The following is a 16794-nucleotide window of genomic DNA, read 5'->3' on the forward strand; positions in this document are numbered from 1 at the left end:
CACTGGGATAAAAAGGATGCTTTGCCAGACAGTTAATAACCCCGTTTGCTTCTCCTCTGGGGAAACCAAGCTGTGTCCCTCTGAAAGGGCTGATGCCCAGAGGAAACGCTCCCTGCTGGGGCCTTTTCTGGGGACGAGAAGGGAAGGCTGAGCAGCTACAGGGATCTAATTGTGGATCTAATTGCTCGCTGCTGCGTCCCCCCCACCCTCCTGTTCTCGCTTACTCCCTGTGGTGCTCTCCCATCCCCTCCCAGCCCTGGTACCTGCCCGGGGCCAAGTGGGTTCAGCTCATACAAATCAGTGGGGAACTAACTTGTCTACAAATAAAACACAAACAATAATAATTACAAAAAGCCAAACTCAAAACTACCCACTTTTGGAGCTGGGCAATGCACTGAATACAGGGGAAAGAAGTGGGGAGGGAAGCAAGGCTCTGTCCTTAGGCAGCAGTGTGCTGGATGAACTAAAGCTGTACTGTGCTTTGGGCGCAGAGCAGCGGCGCGGTGATGTGGGGAGGTGGCATCCTCCCGTGTGTCCCACCACCTCCCCTGAGCTGCCCCAAAGACATGCTGTTGCTGGGGGACCTGTGTCGGGTAGAGACCTGCATGCAGCTCAGAGCAGGCATGTCCCACGCTGGGCTGCCAGGGCGGGAGTGCGGCGCTGGGCAATGGGGGAGAAATGCAGTTCTTGAACTGCTGCTGCCTTTGGGAAGCTGCCTGCAGATGCACCCCAGGACACCCCGGGTATTATTTATATTATTTCACATATATTTATTAAATATATAATCTGAGCAACCACTGTCAGGAAAAGCATACCTGCCATCTGGGTGAGCAGCTGCAGGGGAACAGACAGATCCTATGCTTCTACCTTGCAGGTTTTCTTGCACAGAGAGCAGGAAACTCATTGCGTTCCTCAGTTTGCTGGGCTGGGAGGAGGGGAATCCTCCTGTTGCACCAGCCCTTGCAGAATTCATCACCAAACCCAATGGGGCCGGTGGAATCTGTAACAGTTTTGAAATACCTTCTGGGAAACCACTCATAAATATCAAGACTATTCCAGCAGTACTTTTGTTCAGCTTTATTTTATAAAATGTATTTGAAAAGACTTTTGTAAGATATAAAACAATTACTGTACTTCATAAACATCATGCAAATATTTGGAGCTGTGAAAGTAAGACTGAAAAAGAAAAATCTTTGTTCTTACGGGATATCCCTTCAATGCCTAAATATGAGGATTAGAGGAGCTGGAAGTTCATGAGAATTTTCATCAAGTGATAAAGGAGATGAGAAGTATGACTGGAAACCAGGAAGATGCACCTGACAGTGAGGAAGAGACTCCTTCCATCTGGCTGCTGAGAGAGAGCTCTGTGTTACAGGAGTGTTGGACACCCTGGGGCAAGGCAGCCAGCCTGAGTGGCTGTGTAGCACGAGAACTCCTTCCTCTGGCAATAGCAAACCATTTTGGAGCATGTCCCTGTAATAGCTGATACAGAGGAGGAAAAAAAAAAATGGCTAAACTCAGCTTAGCAAAAGCAAAAAGCTCAGCTGAGCAAAAGTTCAGCTTCTGACTTCTCAGCGTTTTTTTCCATACAGTTTAGAACCAAAACATTGCTTCTGAAGCACCTGTAATATCTGACATACAACATCAAAAAAGCAAAGCAGCAGTAAGGTAGTGTCTAGCTGCAGCATCAAGCCCTTGAGGAGGATCTCAGCAGCACCACATGTACCTCCTTCCAGCAAAAGCTGGCAGGGATGAAGGAGAGGGACTATCAATTAACCTGTTTCTGCTGGTGAAGGTTCCTGCTGTCTTTGACAGTTGAGTCTTATCTGTAAAGTTCATCCTCCACCGTGGCTCGGAAGCCCACACAGATACTTGGCTTGCACAGTCCAGTTTAGGCGCTGGTGACAGCTTGCCAACACTGGTCTAAAACCAGATACAGGACTCCAGCACTGGTGTATCGAGGCTGAAGTCTGAGAAACGCCAGTGGAGCTCAGTGCAACAGCTTGTGTCTTACGAGGAGCCTTACCTTTAACCTTCAAAAGGACAGCTCTCTTTTGTGTCATTCCCTATTTAGACCAGGTGCCTTTGCTTATTAGTACTGCTTTGATGAGGCTGAGAACTACTCTTACAGCTTCGGCTGACAACTTCCTGACTCTTAAGTAGTTGGCAAAGTGTAACTCTATATTACCAAGGTTTATTACTATTATGGGGGTGTGGGGGGGTGTCGGGGGGGAGGCGCAGGGATACACTCTCCAGCATCAATGGCACTTCTGAACTCAGCTTTCAGGACATGGTTGTTGGTTTCCATGCTTTATAGTAATATGTCATAATGAAAGCATTCTGCACCAGTATTTGAGTTACATGTCCGTGGCATGTCGGAAACGTGATGGAAAACGTCAGATGGGTGGCTTCAAGATTGAGAGATTCATGAGGCTGCTTAAAGGTGAGTCCTACTGGTCCCAGTACCCTGCGGACTAATGGATGACATCAAGTAAATATCTAAATAGCCAATGCAGGCTGTTAGCGCCAAAAATGTAGACTTGTATGGTAATTCCACACATGTCCATGTACAGGCTGCACTTTGCTGGACTGAATTCTCATTAATTTCCTCCTTTTTCCCAGAGGCTTGTTTCTCATTCTATACTTCATTGAGATAATCTTGATCAGGATATATCAGGAAGCCAGTAAATAAGCTGTCTGTCCAGTAGGGATCGTAAAAGAGCCCGTTTTGTTCTGAGTAAAAGATTTGCAGCCATACCTCATCCTCCTGCTTCAGAGAAAGGATGGTTGATCCAGAGGCAACGTCATGGTTCCCAGTGTTGGCATCAAAAGTCTTGATCCGGTACTGCCCGTTGTGGACCAAGCCGATAGCCAAATGTTTGTTGGCCAAAGTGATATCATAAGTGAAGTAGTAAATACCTGGGATGCTGCATATGAATTTCCCACTGGAAGCGTTGTAATGTCCTCCCTCGTTCATTAGGATCCTGTCAAATTTGATGGGCAGCCTCTCCCTGGGGTAGCTCTTTGAGACCGCCACAGAGAAGGCAGATTTGGCTTTGTTGGCATTACAGGTGCAGGGTCCTGGCATCCCCGCCTCACCCTTGCTCCCTTTGGGCCCTTTCTTTCCTGGTGCCCCGTTTTTTCCAGGATTACCCTTTAAACCTTTGGGTCCTCGTGGGCCAGCCTTGCCAATAGCTCCTGCTTTCCCCTTCGGTCCTGGCTTGCCGGGGTTTCCTGTTCTGCCTTGTGGACCTAGAAGACAAATAACCTTGTAAATTTTTCAGTGAAAGAGATGATATGGCAAGTGGAAAGGGGTTGTATTGTTGCAGCCATACATTTTCATGTAGGAGGAAAACCTTGCCAGTGAGAATCCAAATGAAATAGCACCTGGGGCTGGACATCTGTCAGGAGTGACTAACCGTGTTAGGTGGGCAGTTGGCATAAGGACAATGGGACTTGGAGCAGGACAGTCTGTCCCTTTCAAGGACCAAAAGGCTGGTTCGATTATCTGTCTCACTTGAGAAAAAGGAGTAATTAATTATAAAGCTAGCCAAGAACAAGCTTTAAATGTTTGGGTTTTTCAGGAGTGGGGCAGGTTTGTGAAGCTTTTGGAATGTAGCTTGGAGCAGATGGAGTACTTTTCATTTTCTGTCTCTCCTTTTTTTTTTTTTTTTTATTTTTTTACATTTAACATGAAACTGTTGTTTAAAAAAAATAACACAGGTGTAGTAAAAAGCTCAGCCTAGCTGGGGGATGACCTAGTCATGAACCAGAAGACACCTGGTGCTGGGATTGCCTTGAGATGAGAAGTGAGTTGGGCTGTCACAGTGATGCTGAAACTGGTGGTCAGTGCTGATTATGGTATTGCCTGATAGAGGACAAATTTGTGGGGATTTATACCCTGCCTCTTGCCCTGCTGTGGCAAAAGTAGATTTAAATACAAGCTGTGGGTAGAAACTTGTTCTCCAGATTCCCTGTTTTGGGAGTAGGAGAAGAGAGTGAGACCCAGCGTTGGCGCGCTGGTGTAATGCTGAACCAGGAGTGCACTCTAGTGTGGCAATGGGAAATCACTGTTCTCCCACCGCAGCTGGTCCTGATGCTTACCGACTGTAAGCTGGGTCTAAAGGAGAGCCCCACCTCAGGGTCAGAGAGGGTTGTTTGCTTTGATTTAGATTGAGCGTGGTCGGAGCAATGCCTGTCCCCCCGCTAGACTGCTCTGGGGAGAAAGTACTTAATTTTTTTTCTCCTGACTTTGTTTTTCTTGAGAGCGGGCATCAGAGGCCACCGCTTTGTCTCATCCAGAGGGTGTATATTAAGGCAGGGAAAATCTCACTTCGTAACGAAGTGCAGCCGTTAGCAATGGCGTACAGCAGTAAGGTGCTATCTGCAAATAGCGCTGGTCTGAACCCCCCGGCAGGAGCTGGGAAGTGTGAGATGTTGGAGGGAGGAGAGTGGAAATTTCTAGAAGAGTTTCCTATGAGATGTGCTCTGTCCTGGCGCTCAGATTTGGGGTGACAAGTTGCTGTTAACTGGGCTGTCGCACTATTGCTCTTACATTTTACCCTTGTTGTGTTAAGAAGCGCTTTTCTCTTACCTTCGTCACCGTGCTCGCCTTTATCGCCATCCCTGCCGTCCTTGCCATCTTTGCCCGGGAAGCCCATCCTGCCGACCGTCCCTGGAGCCCCGGGTGCGCCGGGGGGGCCAGGTGGCCCGGGGGGTCCCGGCAGGCTGCATGCTAGCTGTGGCCCTTCCTGCAGTGCTCCCTTGGCAAAGCCCCCAAGGATGTGGTTTGCCACGCAAGGCACAGTCCAGAGGAGGAGGACAGCAGAGATCATGGCGCAGCCTGTGAGGAGGAGACGGGACGTGGCTGTGATGTGCCGTAGCCAGCATGTGAGGGTACGGTGGTGGCCCCTCCACCGGGATGGGGTGTTGTAGAGACTTGCGTGAAAATGGGAGATAATTGAGCTTTTGTCGGTAGGGTGGGAGAGCTGTTTGTTTTGGTGTGATATGAATCCAAGGATTTGGCTCATGGAGTTTTCTAGATCTGACCAATATTTTTTTCAAACTTGCTCTTCTCTAAGTCCATACCTGTGGCCATCCCTTGTTCTGTTTTGTCTCCTGGGCCTCCTTTCCCCTGAAACACAAGCAGTGATGGCGCAGGGGTGCACAAGGAGCTGCTCGGCACTAGCGGAGTGGAGGAAGGAGAAGGGGGCTCGGTGTAAACTTCCTCAGCAAGACCTGCTGTGCGGTGGGGTCACTGGGGTTGCTTACCAAGCCCAAAACCCACCGTGGGAGGCATGGCTGAATTTAGAAGATGGGTTTGTGGAGGCTTCGGGCCAAGGCAGCCCTCGATGCGTTTTGCCTGGCAGTAGGAATGGAGCCCTTTGGCTAGCAGAGTGTCCCTGCCCTCACTGCAGCCCAGCCGCAGGGTGCTGCACAGCCCGCAGCATCGGGGGGCAGCTGCCCCCGCGGCCGTGAGCGCCCCACTGCAGCCTCCGCCACACCTCCACACCTCACACCGCACCACTGCAGAACGGTGGTGGTCCAACCTCTCGCAGGGCTGACCTGCCTCTCGGGGGGGAAGGGGGGGGGGCAGCAGCTCAGCCTTGATGTTTGCTGCTAACAGTCACCTTGGAGAGACAGGTAACTGTTAAAAACCCGGCTGCTGTTAGTCTCCAGGCTCTGTAAAGTGAGCCATTGCTTCAAGCAGAGGAAATGCCAAGGGCTTTTTTTTTGAGCTCCAGGCTCTGCCTTCATTCACGGCTTGAGGCTGAGCCTCCTGGGCTTGTCTCACTCCACTCCCAGATGGGGATGTAGCAATAGAAAATTATTTCTGGAATAAAGCTATTCCCATGAACCTGCTAATGATACAGAACAGTTATTATACAGTAAATTATCCCTCTGGATGTCTGCACATGGAGCTGTTTGTAAATCGCTGTGCTGCCTGTGCAGCTTCTGAGTAACTCCACTGCATCTTGAATGAGTGCTCAGATGCATCAGCAGCTTGGAGAAGATGCCCCAGATCAGGCTGATTGATGAGAGCCCACCTTCATGCATGACCCACCTGAGCCTCTGGGTATTACAAGCATATAAAGTAGCATTTGGGTTCTGCACGTGATTACAGATATAGTAAAAAAGGGAATTTCCCCTATGGTATCAGTTTCAGACCACCCATGGGTGAAGGTGCTCCTGCCATCCCCTCCCCACGCCCTTTGCTCTGCCAGGGAGGGAGGTTATGGCCATGGCCACCAGCTCCCCAGTAGGGCCGGTGCTCCCCACTGGGCACTGGCCATGAGGGGAGATGCTGAGGGAGTCGGGCTCTTTTCCAGTTGTAAGGAACAAGCTGGTGAGGGGATGAAAGGCACCCCCTGGCCCCATTTCTTTCTCTCAGCTTCTGTAGCTGGAGTAGCCCTTGGAGAGATGAGACACAAACTGCCCCATACGAATCTGTGGCTGGTTCACTCTTTGCTCAGTAGCTCTTTGATTAGGGGAGATCAAGCTGAAGCCAAAAGATTTTTTTTTTTAAAGGAATTAGCCACGTATCACTTTGATACAACTCCTACCCCTGGGCTAAGAGGTGCACAGTCTTATTTGATGGAAAAGAATCCTATGAAATTTGGTCTTTTCCCTTATTACAGCTACCTCTGATGGCAGGAGGTTAAACTTTTTTCAAAAATCATCTGTTTGCACGGGTTTTCTTATCACATCCCCAAGTCCTGCTAACAAAATACAGAATGTAAGGGAGGGTTGAAAAGCAAGCAAACTGCCTTTCATCTATTGCTTCAAACTTTGGTGCTGAAGCAAATCTGTAGTTAAACGCAGATGCAATAGAAGATGAGCCGGGATATCCCAGACCTTTCAGTCTGCCAGTGGCCTTTTGGCCAGGCGAAGTCCTGCCTGGCATTACATCAAATACTAGGAGGCTTCAGCATCTCTCCAGCAGTGTTATGCTTAACTCCTGCACTGAAATAAGATGATTAAAGTATTGTATAAATTTCATGTTGGCTTTAGCGCCCTTATCCTGGTATCAGCTCCTGAAGGGGGAGGAAATGCATGTTACATGCTCCAAATCCAGCGAGCAATATGCTGCATATTAATGCCGAGTGGGAGCCCCCCAGTCCTGCGATATGTATAATTAAGTACATGCAGAGGAGTGGGAAATTCAAAACAGATCCCTGGGCTGGATCATCTGCTAAGATATTTTGTTCTTCAGCTCTCTTTTGCTTTTCTTACATCTAAGTTTATTTGCTGTTGGGGAAAGGTATCAATTTAATGGTCTTGTGAGGTGGAAATCACCAACCAGTATTAATACGGACAGTTGAATAAAGGCTTCTCAGTTCACAGAAAGGAACAAGGTGTTAAAATGCCTGGCAGAGTGGGGAGATCCCAAGGCAAGCTACATCCCTGCTTCCCAGAAACCACTTCAAACGGGGCAGAAGAGAAGTGAGAGGCATCTGGAGGTGGATGACACTAATAAGTTGTGGCAAGGAAAAATGTCGTTGTGGAGCACAACCTGGGAGAAAGCTGGGACTGCTTCACGTGGAGAAGAAATGGGCAAGAGGGAGCACAGGGCAAAAGGGCAGCTCCTTTTCTTATTTCCCTATCAGAAGTACTTCTGTTGCCTTCAGACAACCCAGCTAGTTGACCTGACAGGGTAAAAAGTGGCAAAGACGAAATACCCCGAGGCTGGGAGATCAGTAGTACCGGTACTTGCATAGATGGGGAAAATGCAGCTACCTGGAGCCATGCTCTGGTGCAGCTCCTGAGTCGGTGTTAATTAACGGCTCCACAAGAACGTTTCATCCCAGATCACAGCCGTGCGTGTGGGATGCAAAGCACAGTCACATTCACAAGAGGATCTATAAATAACCTCTTAAAGAAATCTCTCTGAAAGAAAACAAACCTCATGCTGCTCCACCTTAAAAGGAAAATTGCTCCTTGATACAGAATGTATGATGAGCTCCACGAAGCAAATTGGAAACAGATCAGCATCTTTCCTCTCCGCAGTACGGGCAGCAAGCCGTGCAGCGTGCTTTCAGCTGAGGTCTCACTTTTCTAATGACATTTTAATTAATGTCTTTGCTAATAGGGTTTTGCAGACTTTTTGGCCGTGACCGATGCCTGTTGTGGAGAAGGGCGCACCGTGCCCAGGAGGTGACGGGAGCGGGCTGGTGGGGGAGGACTGCCAGGGGACGGGAGGGGACCTGCGCTGTCTGATGGGCAAGGGGGCTGTGGTGGCTGGAGCGTGTACCTGCCGCTGAAGTGCAAGTGTTCAGCTCCTCAGCGTCCAGGGACAGCACGCCGGTGTCGGGCACCGACTTCAGCATGGGAAAAGGAAGCAGACCAGGTTTACTGGAAGGAGCTGGCTGAGGTGTCGGCAGGTAGGCATGGCTGGCCAGGCTCCGGCTTCCCCCCTGCAGAGCCTGGGGTAGCACCAGGACCCACTGGAGGTTATCGAGGGGTTGGTGCTGAGCTTGGGCCAGTGCAGAAGTGCTCTGGCCCTTCACGTGTGGAGTGCCTCTCCCTCGCTGACAGCGTGTTGGTGATGGGCAAGATCTCATGCGCACAGAAATGCTTTTCTTCCCAATACTTAAAAATATCCATCCATTAAGTCACTCTGAAATGATGTCTTCTCATATATTTGGCAGCAATGGTGCTTACTAGGTTGCTCGGTTGAAGAAGACTAAGCCCTTGGGCTCAGGAGATGGTACAACTCGTGGTGGACACATGATGGACAAGGGCAGCACTGAGTTGCTCTGAGGTAGAGGATCTTGGAGGAAAGACCCTCTGAGCTCCCAGGTGCTAGGTAGACTCTGGCTGGGACCTGATGTTTGGAGCATAGCTGGGTCAAACTTCCACCCAGAGAGAAAGGACAGAGGCTCCAGAATGTGCTGCAAACATCTGGGCCCTGAGATGGAAGTATGAGGCAGACAGGTGGAGTGACAGGTGTCTGTCATCTGGGTTTGAGAGACAATGGTTCCCTGTGGCCTGGTTCAGCTGAATCAGTGGAAATTGCTGCTCTGGGTCCAGGGCATCCCCTGGGATCAATGTAGTCTGTAAAACTGTGCTATGGACCTCCACTGGGTAATTTTGGGGAATGGTTGTTGGGAAGCAAACCAGGAAAGGGACAGTTTTGGAAAATGTTCTCTCCTGAGCTGGAGCACACCTTCAGAGTGCACCTCAGGGAAAATAAAGCAATAAAGACAGAGCGTCTCTGATTTGCAGGCGCAGTGCAGGCAGAGCTGAGCCTTTACTAGCGTCTCTCTTCCCAACGAGCCACATATTCAGGGGCCTTTGCTACAATTACATAGCACAATATAATAAATGACTCAAAGCAAGATTGTGTCTAAAATGGGTTGTTCTGACTCTGCCCCATGGCCTGTATGTGATCCCCTCTTTCTGTTTTAGGACATTTTGTTGTCATTGCTTGCTGCTCCGGTGGGTCCTTCTCCTCCTGCTGGAGCCCAAGCCCTCAGCAGAGGCAGCCCCGTGCCCTGGCTCTCCCTCCCACGGGGCTGGGGCTCAGCTTTCCTCAGGGATGCTGGCAGTGGGGGGGCTGCCCGCCTCCCCAGCTGTCCCGCCAGCCTGCTCCAAGCAGACACTTGTGCCCTCAGCAGGAATTGGAACCGACCCCTCCATGCTGAAACCTGAGCATCCCATGAGCTTCTGTAGCACATGGAGCATCTGTGCAGGGGGCCTGCAAACCCATGCTCTCCAAGGGCTTTTCTGTGCGTCCTCCTTGTCGCCGGAGCTATGGTGCATCCCTCTGTCACCCGAGAGCCTCCCTCCCTAGGAGCTGTGTCCCCACAGGGCTCCCATTTCTGCTGGCTGCTGTGGCGTGGGATGGAGCTGCTGCTGCTGGAGCAGCCTCAAGGGCAGGAGCCTGGGAGCACATACCTCTGTCCCTGTGTCCCCTATAGCTTTGGCTGCCGCAGCACCCTGCTCTGCACACCTCCTGCAAGCCCCTGTGCAACTCACCCCAGCCCTGCTGCAGGGAGCTTCCCAAGCTGCTTCATTAAGGAGCCAGAAGGATTGTCGAGATCTATATGCATTAAAAAGGTGTTTCTGTCAGAAAAGATTTTGCCTGTAAGCCTCACGTGCGAAGGATCAGTTGTACTTTCTGGTGCTTACAGGGCGGCTGGGCTGAAATCCCATCAGAGGGAAGGTCCCTGAGGGCTCGCCTGCCGTGGGGTGGTTTGGTGGCACATCCAGTTGGTGGCACGTCCAGTAGCCGGAGGGTGGGTTTTGGCTGGGGAAGCCACCCTGTGCCAGGCAGCGGGGTGTGTGCCTGCCCGTGGGGGGAAAGGTGTAGTGGGGGAAAGAAGAGGAGACAGTTTGGGGGAGATTGCTGCTTGGAGAGAGAGGGGAGCAGGATGGGAGGGGACCCAGCAGGGAATGAACAACTGTGGCTTTCTACGCCATTTCCTTTCAATACTCGAGGCTTTCTTAAATAAAACCACCATCTTGCTTCACAATTTCCCAGCTTACCTCAAGGCACCTTAATTACCCTTCAAAGTAATCATTATCCCTGTGAGCCTCCTTCTTGGTTGCCCTGGGGCTCAAGGAGCCTGTGGGCAGGTGGGGCTGGTTTAGATGAAATCAGGTGTGCTGCGGGTGACAGCAGCTGAAAGGGATGTATTTAATTTCTGATATAAGCCATTCGTTATCCCAGGTAGGGGTTTGATCTGTTATCTCCTGTTGCAGAAAGCAATGTCAAAGGAGAGCGATGTATCACTGTCTCAGCTTTAGGCAGCCGGGGATGCCCGTGGCAAACCTTCCCCAGCCCTGAGCTAAAGCTCCACAGAAACTGCTGGATCTGTACCAAAGCGAAGACAGAGGCTGTGGCTTCAGCTGTATGAGGTGGGTGCTCCCAGCAAGAAGTCTGAGGAATGTTTCCTTCCTGGAGTATTTCTTTTGCCTGGCGACTGTTGCCTTTGCGGATTCCTGTGCAGGCACTGGAAACCTGAGCACTCAGGGACTTAGACCTTATTTGGGAAGTTTTCAAAGTTAAGGTTAAAAGGCGGGAGAAAAAAAGAAGGAAAAGTTCATCTACTCACCACAATTAATCTCTTCAGTGGGTTCTTGACAGGCGCTGGAAACCTACACAGTTTCAAGCAGATGTTTTGCTGCAGGTCGCTGTCACACGCAGAGCCCAAGCCCCGTCCTGCCACAGCGGTGTCCTTCCGAGGGGTGTGCAATAGTGACTTTGGTCTTTCTGTTTTATTACCGTTTTACTCCTTTTTGTGTGGATTGCTAGCTTCCTGCATCAGCTCCACGTTTTGGCTCAACGTTGCTAAAGGCATATTTTTATTATTGTGTAATGGGTCTGCGCCTCTTCCTCTTGTCACGTGGCACGGGAAGAAATTTTTATGCACATATGGCTGGGAAGCTCTTGGTGCTTGAGGAGTTTTTCCCTTTCTCTCTCTCCCTTGCAGTCAAGGCTCAGGAGCTGCCTCGATCATTTCTGACAGCTTCAGCCCCTCCGCGCTGTAGCTGCTGCCTGCGCAGGCGGTGTGTCGGGATGGTAACGCAGATCAAGCTAGGCAGCAACTGCGATGCTTGATCCTGGAGCATTGGCAAGGGAAGCCAGTCTTGTCCTAAGGGGGACACTTGCTTCTTCCGAAACAACTTAGACAAACCCAGGCACATCACCCCAGGCTTGAATTACAGGACATAGCAGTGAAGCAGCAGCTTTGCAAATGCAGATTTGGAGAGGAAACTGCATGTACCTCAGTGCTGCTTCAGGTGGATGCACAAGACAAACCATGGAGACATTGCCAATAGGGATGGCAGGGTGGGAATGCTTCTGTCTTTAGAAAGGGTTGGGAGTTTGTTTTAAGTTTGCAAAGCAATTACAAACACCCTAGCAATTGCTGGAGGTAAGGCAGTGACACCAGCAGTGTCAAGCTGGAGTTCAGCTTGAGCTCTGCCACCACAGAAGTGTTGGGTCGCAGTAAACCCCTGTCCCTTCTTGCCTCTCAGCTGCAGCAAGTCACGGTGCTACAGCCCCGAGCAGGGTCAGTATCCTGGCTTACACCAGCACATTAAACCCAGAATCTGCAAATGCCTTACAGCTCTCAAAATTGACAGCGCTTCCCTGACAGCCCCTGGGGGGAGGTACAGAAAGGCAAACGGGGGGTGAAGAGTTTCCTGACCCTGCTCACCCCTCCCTCCCTCCCTGCTTTGCAGGATGCTCTGTGGTGCTGCCAGGGTCGGTACAGACTGGAGTTGCCTTATTAAGGGAGTGATGGGGAGAGTCTACACGGGAACCGTGACATGACTCAGACATGATGGGTGCCCAGGCTGGCGGGGTGGGAGGTGATGGGGACCCGTCACCCTTCTGGCAGGGCAGTGGTGGCCCTGGGGCTCTCATCACCCACCCACAGCAGGTCGCTGGTGCTCCTGGCTGCAGCCTGCAGTCCCTGTTTCAGGTGCGTGGTTCTCGCTCTGTCCTGGCCAGGATCCTGCGTGGGCTTGGGGGACAGAGTGTACTCAGTGGCAGGGCTCCAGAGCCTGCTCTGCAGCCAGCAAATATTTTCTGCTCAGTGCAGATCATTGGCTGGTTGGGAGCACACTGCAAGTATCATTCCTTACTCTGCCAGAACTCATCCTTATCAGAGCTGTTGTGGTTTGGTTTTTTTTAAGCTTTTCCCTGAAGTTGCTGTTGGAACATGGTGGGAATGGATATAATGTAAAAATGAAGTATGTATACAGTTTGCTTTGGGAGCTGTAATCGGTTTGGCTGCTCTTGGGGGGTGGGAACGTTTGGTGGAGGAAGCACAGGGTGGTGCTGGTGCTGGTGGTCCTGCAGAGCTCCTCCAGAGCTGGCCCCCGGCTGCCTGATGGCTCAGCCGTGTGTCCTGCTACTGAGCAACTTCCAGAACACCCCCCCTCCCCAAACCCCTGCAGTGACCACCTTCCCTTCCACTGCCCTAAGGGCTGGTTTAGCCAAGCTGCCATGTGGCTGCAGAGCTCTGGCACGCCTGTGGGAGCTGCCCAGGGCCACACTGACCCCAGCGCTGGGGTGACCGCAGGTGGGGATGCCCCCAGGCATGGGTTCTAGGACCTGCTCTCCCCTGGGACAGCTCTGGTGGTCCGTCAAAACAGGAATTGTCACTTTTTGCTTGTTTCCATGAAGTCTGTAGGAGCCCAGCTCTCTTGGACAGCCTCTTCCAGCCAGGTGTGAGGCTGGAGTCAGCCTAAAGGCTCAAGGCATTGCACGGTGGGGGTCCTGCCTCCGGTTCCCTATGAAACCGGATGAAAATTTCCCGTGGGCTTTGCCAGGGTGCCAGTTGAATTGTCCTGGGAAGCCACAGCAGCTTCCCCAGACACTAACGTTGTTGGGAAGAAAAATCTCTGCTGGTTATCCCCAGCCTGCCCCATGGCAGCTGTGCTGGGGCACCAGCACTTTGGGATGAGCCCGAAATGGGCCAGGGATGAAACGATGCTTGAAAATAACAGCAGTTCTGCCAGGCAGGCTGAGGTGTGACTGGGGAATTTGTGGTTGCTGGTGATTTCGTGCCCAGATCCACAGCATGTGGACGCAGCGAGAGCCTGACCTAGTTTGGCAGTGCGGGGAGAGGCAGCGCTGGGAAGCTCCTGCCAGGCAGATGGAAAATATGTCTGTGCTGCAGGGCCACGCCGAGCACGCAGGGTCCCGGGCCCTGCCGGGGAGCACGTTTGGCAGCATGCTTTGTTAAATAAATAAACTGCCCGTCCACGGTGGAACAGCGCAGCTCTGAATCTCTGTTCTCTGTTCATGTTGTTGCAGCTAGACGTTGCAGGAGGCGTTGCAAGGGATCATGCCCCTCCTGTGCTGCTTTTTAGCAAAAACCTCCTTGCCGGGGCGGTGGTTTGCCCGTCGATCACGGGAAGGTGGCTCGTGCCACAGCATGGGGAGCTGCTCGGGCTGGCGCCCGCCTTGGCAGACCCTCACAGGACACGCAGAGGATGGGGGGTGCAGGTCCCTACTGTGGATGAGCCACTGGGGCTTGTGGTGCTCCCTCCTGAGCAGCAAAGCCATCCTGCCCACGCCGCCCCTCACAGTCCCCTGCCCGCGTCCCCCGCCAGCACCCCCAGCACAACGCACGGCGGCTTTAAATAACGCTTGTTGGGGGGACGTGTGGCTGGTGGGGCAGGGGAAGGTGCATCATCCAGCACCTGCAGAGTAAAAAGCATAATTTTAGCTCCGGTGTTGCCTGCACAGGCGCTTTGGGTGGGCAGCGCGAGTGCCCAGAGGTGGGAGATCGTGGGCTCCTGCCCCGGGGTGGCAGAGGGGACTGTGGATGTTCCCTGTTTGCTTTCCGAGCACTGACACATTTCACCGTTACAGACACCAACCTCGCAGCAGCGACCTTGTAACCAAATAAAATGACTCTGCAAATGCTGGAGGCAGCCCGAAGTGCAGCCGTCCCATTGCACCAGGCAGTGGCAACACGAGGTACCGCTCTTGAAAGTGTAGGGGCTTTGGCGTTCTTTTGGGAGAGACTAATGGGAGGGAAAAACAGTTTTTCTACCCAGCAGGCCTCCTGGCTTAGCGTGGAATGGTGATTTGAGTCATTTTTATTGCCCTGCCTAAAAGGAGTTTGGAGGTCTGTGAGCAGTCTTCAGAGAGTGATTGTCCCTCTCCAAAAGCTCCCATAAAAATGAGTCAAATCTCTGTTTAAACTTAAAGTATGCCCTCGGGACCGTTAGCTCTGCTTAGGAACTGCAGCCCTAACCCATTAAAAGCTTATTTTAGGACGAGGGCAGTGGGAACCAGCCCAGGCACCGGGGAGCCACTGCAAGCACAGTGCAGAAGGTGTGTTAAGGTTGGAGTTTTTTCCGTTGTCTCATGCCCCTTCTAACTCAAAGTGAAATTCAGCAATCTTTCTGACTTGCTGCAATCGGCTCCTGCCTAAGTGTCTAATAACGTAGTCAGATGAGAAAAGACTCTTCTGAAAGTGTCCCGTATTTCCCAAAATACAAAAAACTTCAGCCCTACTTCTGGAGTCTGTAGCGTCATCATCAGCAATCTCAGTACCTGGGGACACGGGCGGCCTTTGCCTAAGCCAGGAAAGCCAGTGACAAATGTTATTTACCTGTGTCATGGTACAGTGCCGCTATCCTTCAGGGCACAGGAGCATCCCCCAGAGACGAGTGAAAAATCACTTACGTTGTATGCAAGCAGTGACAGTCTGTGGGGATAGTAACAGCTACAGATAAAATCCCTTCTCCTGCTGCTGCTTTCCAAGCAGGGAATTTTGCATTAGAGCTGGCTTTTCTGTTCTCAGAGAATTGATAATTTGTTAAAAATGGTCTTTCAGCTATTCCTAAAATACTAAGAAAATATTAATGCATCAGCAGACTATACGTTGGGGCTGTGCCGCCTCTTGGCCGTTAAATCCTGCAGCCCAGTGCTTCTGCTCCTGCACATGCCTGGCATGAGACCTGTAAAGCCCGAGGGCACAGCTGGGCAAACCAGGGTGCCAGCCGGAGGCACCGTTTTGCTCCCCCGGCTTGGGTGTCCTGCAGCCCTGGGGGCTGATGGCATCGCCCCGTCCCAACCAGGGCGCGCAGCACCAGGAGCAATGCTGGCGGGAGGAACCTTCTCCTTCTGCCGCGCTGCTGTAACCGCTGCCTTGCTAACGGGGCACTCCAGCAGGTGACTGCATCCTCCGGCCTTGCTTCCATGGCTCCACCATCCTTCCCCCACGCGCTGTTAGCACGCGTCCCTCGCGGCGGCTCGTGGATAAAAAGTGGCGATGGGTTAAAACTCTGCTGTGAGGTGGCGTTGGAGCCAAATCTGTTGTTCTGAGCTGTATACTAAAAATGGAGAACAGATGCACGTGCAAATGTGATAAGGCCATAAACGCATCTGAAAAGAAGTCCCACTTGTAGGAGAGGTGGTGGGAGATCACAGAATGATGGGCCAGGGACTGTGCTGAGATCAAATGCCACGTGGACGAGTGGCTGGGTGGAGGCTGTTGCTAAAAGGCTTTGGAATTACTGGAATTATTTTAAGTATTATTTGTAGGTTGGTAATTTTGGGTTTGCTGATCTGCCCACTGAGCAAGGTTTTCTTAGGCAAAGTGATTTTTTTCTGTTTCGCTGAGGTCTGAAACGCGCTTGTATCCTGCAGAAGCCAAAATCATTGCTATCTGGTACCCTGGTGGGGTTCTGGTTGGGTCATCTAAGAGATGTGAATGAATTTGTTTCATGTAAAATAACTAGTTTTAAGTTATAATGATATTTCCACCCATTTCTTTGTTGCATCTGGCAAGATAAATGTGAACAGGAGCGCTAACAGCACAGCGGGGAGTTGTGTGCACATAGTTCAGGCCACGGGGTGTTGGCCTGGAGGAACTGGAGTTCTACCCTAAAGCAGAATGGAAAACCACCAGTACTGGGTTGTGCTGGGCGCTACTGGGCACAGCAAATCCTGTCTCATCTGTTGTTTTTTCTTTTTCCTAGAAGCTGAACTTCATGTCATCCTTAACTACTTGCTATCATTCCTGCTTTCTTCTGACCCCTCAACAGCCTAAAACAATTACGCTGGTGTGGAACAGTGTGCCCCACTCATCAGCCCGCTCGGGAAAGCCATAAAGAACCAACTACAAAGAAATGTGGAAACAGGAGAAGAACTACCTTCTGGAGCGCCTTGAAAAATAACACAGAACGCTAAACTTTTCAACCAAAAATAGAGAGTTTTAAACTATGTGTTTTAACAAACAAATGCCGTCTGATCAGCTGGCGAGCTCAGCCTGCAGCCTGAGCATGCCTCAGCCAACCAAACTTAACGGGACGAAAAATGAC

The 16794-nt window shown here is 51.3% G+C and overlaps 1 protein-coding gene across 1 annotated transcript; it reads right to left on the reverse strand.

Moving 5' to 3' along the window:
- Positions 1–1079: 1079 nt before the first annotated feature.
- Positions 1080–11408, reverse strand: C1QTNF2 (C1q and TNF related 2). Its single transcript, XM_037398624.1, has 3 exons — positions 11058–11408; positions 4595–4843; positions 1080–3252 (listed from the first exon to the last, which is right to left on the reverse strand). Exons 2-3 carry the CDS (start codon positions 4833–4835, stop codon positions 2639–2641), a joined length of 855 nt encoding a protein of 284 aa, XP_037254521.1. The 5' UTR covers positions 4836–4843; positions 11058–11408; the 3' UTR covers positions 1080–2638.
- Between the last annotated feature and the right edge of the window lie 5386 nt (positions 11409–16794).

Source organism: Falco rusticolus, chromosome 8, assembly GCF_015220075.1.
Source record: "Falco rusticolus isolate bFalRus1 chromosome 8, bFalRus1.pri, whole genome shotgun sequence".
Lineage (NCBI taxonomy): Eukaryota > Metazoa > Chordata > Aves > Falconiformes > Falconidae > Falco > Falco rusticolus.